The sequence below is a fragment of the Perkinsus marinus genome, assembly GCF_000006405.1.
Source record: "Perkinsus marinus ATCC 50983 genomic scaffold scf_1104296977064, whole genome shotgun sequence".
Taxonomy (NCBI): domain Eukaryota; phylum Perkinsozoa; order Perkinsida; family Perkinsidae; genus Perkinsus; species Perkinsus marinus.
In genome coordinates, this window is record NW_003200286.1 from 56,751 (window position 1) to 63,102 (window position 6,352).

Genomic DNA, 6,352 nt, shown 5'->3' on the forward strand with positions numbered 1-6,352 from the left:
CATCGACTTTGTGAGTATATGTGGGACCTCACCAACAGGTAATCATCATACCACACCTTCGTCTAATCATCCACCATCAATATCCCCCTTCAGGTTTACTGCCTTCTATACCGAGTGTAAGGTCGTTGGATCAGACCAAGAGCGTTCCCGACTTTTACTCTGTGAGGCCACCAGACGTGTTTTAGCCCAGTGTTTCGACATCCTCGATATCACACCTCTCGAGAGGATCTAATCCTCTATACAGTCCTCTACAACCACTGTCGTGATAACGTTACACTGCTTTCTGTTCCCATCTCCGGTTTTTGAGTTCACATGTATAATTGCTACACCTCATGAGTTACTGTGACCAGGTAACCAAGCAAAGGAAAGCAAGCAGTTAGTGTTGCGATAGTCCTCGAGGCGAGATAGTCAACAATTGGCATCAGAAACCTTGTAATGGTAGTGTAATAAGAAGTCAAATAAGGAACACTATGATACTTTCTAATCGATTACCTCCTGCTAGCCGTAGTATGTGCGTAAACAACACGGCTGACACACTTAACGCGTATCTAACTACACCCCCAAGCACATGAATTTTTTTCATCGCAAATTTGAAGGCCAAGCCCAAAACACGCGTCGTTTTGATAAAACAGACAGTCACTATACAGCGCACGCGTGCTAGTTTGCAGCGTCTACCACCACGTCTGTCGTAGTCCGTGGCTAATGCAATTTAGATCAACACATACATCCAACATCAAGCACAAGGCCAGCTTGTTTCAAGACAGTCTTGTCAAGACATGCAACCTTGTCAAGACTGAGTCTTGACAAGACTGCACCTTTTGCATATCTGATGTTCGCGTGACATCTTAGTTGTATTATGAACCTCGACATCAATGGTGTTAAGTCATTTTCGCTCACGCAAGATGATATAGGTTACGGATATGCGTTGACCAATGGCAGCGCCATCAGTGTGGATGCCTCCAAGTCCAACTCACCATAGATAAGCCTGCGCCTGTTCCGAGTGTGGCAATTCAACACTTTGATCGTGAGCTTAGTGTGTTACAGCAAAACACATAAAAGCTGCCCTCAAAGTCGCCACTTTAAAACGCAAGATTCGATGGTCAAACGTGTGTGTGGAATATGAATAGCCTACCTCTGATCGATAGAGTCATGCTGATGAGGTAGACTCTGATTCATAGGGAGGAAGGGCTTCTGTGCCGACACCGGCAGCCCCACTCGACAAGCCAACTGAAATCAGACGCCAATTAACGCATGAACGTGTCCTGCTGACTTTTCTCATCGGTGAACATTTATCTAGAACTCTCTACTCATTCCCCGATCGATTTTGTAGAGATGAAAATACGCTCGATATGATGACGGAATCAGTATGGCTCTAAAGCACTTATCCGCTTAGTAAAGGCCGATGTGTCCTATCACTACTGCCAAGTACGGCTATTAGTAAAATAATCAGAAAATAGTCGCTGCTTCCCCGCCACGATGCTTGTTGTACTGCTATACTGAGTGATACTTTATAACGAGGCTGAAGTTTATTTCTCATTCATTCTGATCATATCATTTCATCACGATGTCTGCTCAACATAGATTCGAATCGGCAGTCCGGCTCACCCCTCGGGCCTCATGTTCACATCCCTTAGCTGAGTTGCCTACGGCTTCCGCCAGTTTCGATATTAAACTATTATCGGACTGTCTCGCCAGAGCCATCGCCGCCTCCCGTGTATGGTACGCTTCCCGAGCAGCATCAACTATGGCCGACCTCGGGTCTTTGCTGGCGAGCGCTAAATCGTTGATATCCTGAATGTTGTATTCACGAAACGAGTAAGTGTTAGTAGAATTACTAAAGGATGATCGGCTGACGACAAAACGACTCCCACACGGGGATAAACTGGAGGGAAATCTTTGTGGTGTGTCGAGGAATGAATCGTCACAGACTGCTGATTGGGACCAATAGCAGTATGAGGACATATCGCTGGGTGAACCATACTGCTCGCAAATTTCCACAATATTTTGCTCGATTTTCCCAGTAATTTTCCTTTTTTTTGATAGGAGCAATGGTAACATCACCATCTGTGATCCACAGATATTCAGGATGGTGCTGATATTCAGTATGACGTATCACAGACTTCGATACAGAAACCCTTTCTATTCTAACTAGCGTCATCAATTGAAGTCTGTACTTTATCAGAAGATCAGCTATTTCATTAAAACCTCGGGGTAGTCCATATGAAAGAGTCGGTTAGGAATCAGACAAATGGTATTTTCCCATCGAAAGTGGTTATCGAGAGTTCGGCCAAAGCTGACATTTTAGTACGGCCGAGATGAACAGCGATTATGCGCGGGTGAAACCGTCCGGATGTGTAAAATATTCCGCTGTTGTGTAAAGCCGGAAAAATTTCCCCCAGCGTTTACTGTAGCTGTAGGTGTATATGTATGGCTCCTCTCTAATTCCGTCGTATTTGGTAGTGGTCGCAGAGGTTTGCTGCGTGGAGTCAACGTATAATCAGTCTCTTCGCATCCTAACATTCGATTGATTTTCCCGTAATGTTGCGTTAACAGTTGCAGAGTGTATCTTTCCCATCATCGTTGTTGGCAGGTTTTCCTTGTGAACCTTATCATTGAAAATGGCTCAGATAAACCCTCAGTTTCAAGCCATAGGCGAGCAGTTCGTACAGCAGTACTATCAGACCTTCGATGCAAACCGAAGTCAACTAGGTCCTCTCTACGGAGGTAAGCGTCAGCAGACATACACAAGCTTGCAGTTTCTCTTGTTAGAATCATCCATGCTGACCTTCGAGGGCGAGCAGTTCCAAGGTGCCGCTAACATCGTGCAGAAGATCGCCGGCCTTCCCTTCCAGAAGGTCAGACATCAGGTATCATACCACATTTCCGCTACATAGTAGGCTGAATACCACCATACTGTTAGATCATCAAGGCCGATTGCCAGCCCAACCCTTCCAACAACGGTGTGATCGTCTTCGTCACCGGCAACCTCTACGTCGATGACAACGCCAACCCTCTGAAGTTCGGACAGGTATGAGCTAAACTTGAGTTCAAGTCCTTGTGTAAATTGTGTCGTCATCAGGTCTTCCATCTCGCGCCCAACCCGAGCACTGGTGGCTTCTACTGCATGAACGACCTATTCCGTCTCAACATCGGTTAAGCGGAGGTGGTTTTTCGCTGCTGGCATACTCGCATGCTGGTGAAGGAGAGGCTGGGATTTGAACCTGGGATCATTCGATTATTCACAGAGTGGCAGCCTCAGTCTCTCGTTCCACTAAAGCTGCCTGTTCATCATCGCAGTGGAGGTGTGAGTTATGTACCGCCGTTTCCTATTAATTCCAGTCTATGCTAAGTTGATTTAATTCACCGTAGTATCATGTATAACTCAACTGGTTCTGAAAAATGTCTTTCTAACAGCAACATTCCAGTACTCTTTTGCGTCGTACATACTACTTGGTCTGAACTGAATAACTGCTCTACTTAATAACGCAACACAGATCTCGTCAAGTGGTTAGCACATCGACATCAAGTGTAACCAAGCCGGCGATGGCGTTGGACTCTAAACCGACATATACACCAGGTTGCAAAATCGTTACAGCAAATATGTATAATGCAAAGTCAAAGTTGGTCATCGTAGTATAAAGACCATACGGGAGAGTATGAGGGAATACAGATCTACCAGGTTGATCTGAACTGAATAACGTAACAAGGAGCTCATCGAGTGGTTAGTACATCGCCATCGAGTCTGACCGAGCCGGGGACGGCGTTGGACTTTGAACCGACACACTTCTTCTGCTAGAATCTCCCATGTAGCACACAATCAGGCCGAATGCAACCGATTATAAGTTAGATTATATCATCGAGATAATACACTCATTGGGTTTAGTATTTCGAACTAATCAATTCTTGTTAGGATGAACGTCTGTATTAGAGATACAGTGCAAGTGTGTTAGAAGATACAACTATAGCTGAAGGCCCCACCGAGAGGCACACAATCATATGGCGATCCTCTAGCTGGTACGAGCTATTAAGGATGATACTCTGGTCCGAATTATTTTCGTGAGATCTATCGTTGATCAAAAGGTATTTCATCTGAAAGTACTTTTGAGGTATATAAGGTTCGCTAAGACAACATATACTAGGCGATACGTTCCGCACAAGGTCTTCGCTTTGACAACAACGACGTATTCTCCGTCAGAAACTCAACACAAGACTTAGAGGATTGTACTGGACAATATAATGTACAATATTCAATAGACAAGCTACTCTTTGAAGTCTAAAAGATAATCTATTCTCTCATTGATACTATCGATTTCCTTTCTGACTTCTTCCATTCTGTTAGAATGCTTCGTCATAGCTTCAACTGATGGGAACTTGAACCGCCCATGGGAACTCCTATCCCAAACATCCTCGAGTTCATCCAATTGTTTCTGCCTCATCTTCAGTGCTTTTCGACGCTCTTTCAGCACAGGGCCGGGCTCACTGGGTTCGATCTTCTGCAAACGTTGTTGAAGGTCGCTAATGTGCGGAAGCACTTTAGCACGATTCAACTCCAATTGAAGCAACTCCATCGCGGCTTCCTTATCCTCCTCAGTACAAACGAATGTTGGCGACTCTATTTCCTTCCGGAACGCCTCGAAAAGTGTCTTGAAAACCTCCGACAGATCATGACCAAGATACAGCTTTTGATCTTCAGTAAGATTGCCAGCAAGACAACGAGTTTCCACTATAGCATGGCTCAGCCCTCTCAAAGTGAGCGACTCTTTTGTGAGTTCTTGCAGTCTTTCCAACTCTTTTTCCACACTTTCCTCATCATCACTGCTCACATCAGAAGCTTCGGCGACTTGTATGTCCATCACTGGATAAACTTTGAGGACCTTGGTGGCGATGTCTTTATCCGCGATGATCTTGAAAGTCCCCCTCTCGTCCTTGCAAGCATGTCGGCTCTCCTGTAATCCTGCTTGACGCAGTCCGTCAGCAACAGCCTTACTCAGATCGACAGCCATTTTAGTATTGGAATGCTTTCCCCTTCCAATGACGAAGGTGAAGTAGTGCTGTTCAAGCTTAGCCTTACTCTCCTCCGTTTGTACGTTGATATGCACTGGTTGGGAGAAAGCACCAATCATCGTCTCCTCAGCGAGTTGACAGGAGTAGCCATGGAGATCGAACTCAGTGTAGTCCTCACCGAAGGACTTCCGCTCGGCCTTCATAATGCGAGCCGGAAAATTGCGATGTTTCGTTATCCTTCGTGGCAAACTCGTCGGACCAGAGGCCGAAGACTGACTACCGCGATGATCGGATGAACGAGGCATTTTCGTGAGGGAGAAAACTAGGAAGATGCTGGTGGTGGAGTTGAAACGCGATAGTGTTGCATGCACGAGACAGTTTGGTGAAGTTGAAGGCATCTGTACAGAGGATTAGATCCTCTCGAGAGGTGTGATATCGAGGATGTCGAAACACTGGGCTAAAACACGTCTGGTGGCCTCACAGAGTAAAAGTCGGGAACGCTCTTGGTCTGATCCAACGACCTTACACTCGGTATAGAAGGCAGTAAACCTGAAGGGGGATATTGATGGTGGATGATTAGACGAAGGTGTGGTATGATGATTACCTGTTGGTGAGGTCCCACATATACTCACAAAGTCGATGACATTGAAGGTCTGAGAGAACAGACTGCATCACTTCAGCGAAGCGGAGGATCTCCAAAGCCAAAGACCGCTCCTTCTCCTCTGTGATGACGACTTCTTCAGATGAGTAGTCGAGACCCGAACTGATGATTATCGGAGGAGATGTCGAAAATGAAAATGTTATGTGTTTTTACTGATAATCAAAGTTCGCCTTCCTGAGGATACTGCAAATTCTGGCGTAGGCGTAAAGTAGGAAGACCGCAGTGTTGCCCTTCGGGTCGAGCATCTTGTCGAAATTGAATATGTAATTGGTAGTTCTGTTTTGGCGAAGGTCGAAGTATCGAACAGATGCAACACCTGAAAGATAATCTATTAGATACCACACCTCCATCACATCATCATCACCAATGATCTTCGATGCTCTATCGAATTCCTCTTCAGTGAGTCCAGTCGATCGTCCGGCCGCCTCCCCTTCCCCCGCGTTAAGTCTCGACTCCAATTCCTTCCTCGCCCTGTCCTCGGCCTCATCGAGAAAGGTCAGTCAACTTCACAGTGGCGCCCTGAAGGGAATTTATAATAATCAATAACCGTCGAGATGACGACGACCCACCGATCGAGTTTTGAATTTTTTGCCATCATCACCACAGACGACACCAAAGCCGAGGTATTCGAGTTTAGTTTGAGGAGGATGATGCCACCGGCCATCTTGGCGACTTCAAAGAGCTTCT

The 6,352-nt window shown here is 45.8% G+C and overlaps 4 protein-coding genes across 4 annotated transcripts in view; 2 read left to right on the top strand and 2 right to left on the bottom strand.

Moving 5' to 3' along the window:
• Pmar_PMAR024669 (arginyl-tRNA synthetase, putative) overlaps positions 1 to 232 on the top strand; it is a gene marked incomplete at both ends in the record, with an annotated part of 1,805 nt that extends 1,573 nt beyond the window's left edge. The window contains one exon of the mRNA XM_002764467.1: positions 94 to 232. Within this exon, the coding sequence (XP_002764513.1) occupies positions 94 to 232 (139 nt within the window). The remainder of the gene's footprint in view (positions 1 to 93) is intronic.
• A 2,386-nt stretch (positions 233 to 2,618) lies between these two features.
• Pmar_PMAR024670 (Nuclear transport factor, putative) lies at positions 2,619 to 3,157 on the top strand (the record flags this gene model as incomplete). Its single annotated transcript, XM_002764468.1, has 4 exons — positions 2,619 to 2,724; positions 2,770 to 2,867; positions 2,921 to 3,028; positions 3,080 to 3,157. 4 exons carry the CDS (start codon positions 2,619 to 2,621, stop codon positions 3,155 to 3,157), a joined length of 390 nt encoding a protein of 129 aa, XP_002764514.1.
• A 1,102-nt stretch (positions 3,158 to 4,259) lies between these two features.
• Pmar_PMAR024671 (hypothetical protein) lies at positions 4,260 to 5,207 on the bottom strand (the record flags this gene model as incomplete). The annotated part of the gene is made up of 1 exon (XM_002764469.1): positions 4,260 to 5,207. The coding sequence occupies one exon, from the start codon at positions 5,205 to 5,207 to the stop codon at positions 4,260 to 4,262; it is 948 nt and encodes a 315-aa protein (XP_002764515.1).
• A 207-nt stretch (positions 5,208 to 5,414) lies between these two features.
• On the bottom strand, positions 5,415 to 6,329 carry Pmar_PMAR024672 (arginyl-tRNA synthetase, putative; the record flags this gene model as incomplete). Its single annotated transcript, XM_002764470.1, has 5 exons — positions 5,415 to 5,553; positions 5,609 to 5,767; positions 5,819 to 5,981; positions 6,030 to 6,147; positions 6,267 to 6,329. The coding sequence occupies 5 exons, from the start codon at positions 6,327 to 6,329 to the stop codon at positions 5,415 to 5,417; spliced, it is 642 nt and encodes a 213-aa protein (XP_002764516.1).
• Positions 6,330 to 6,352: the final 23 nt, after the last annotated feature.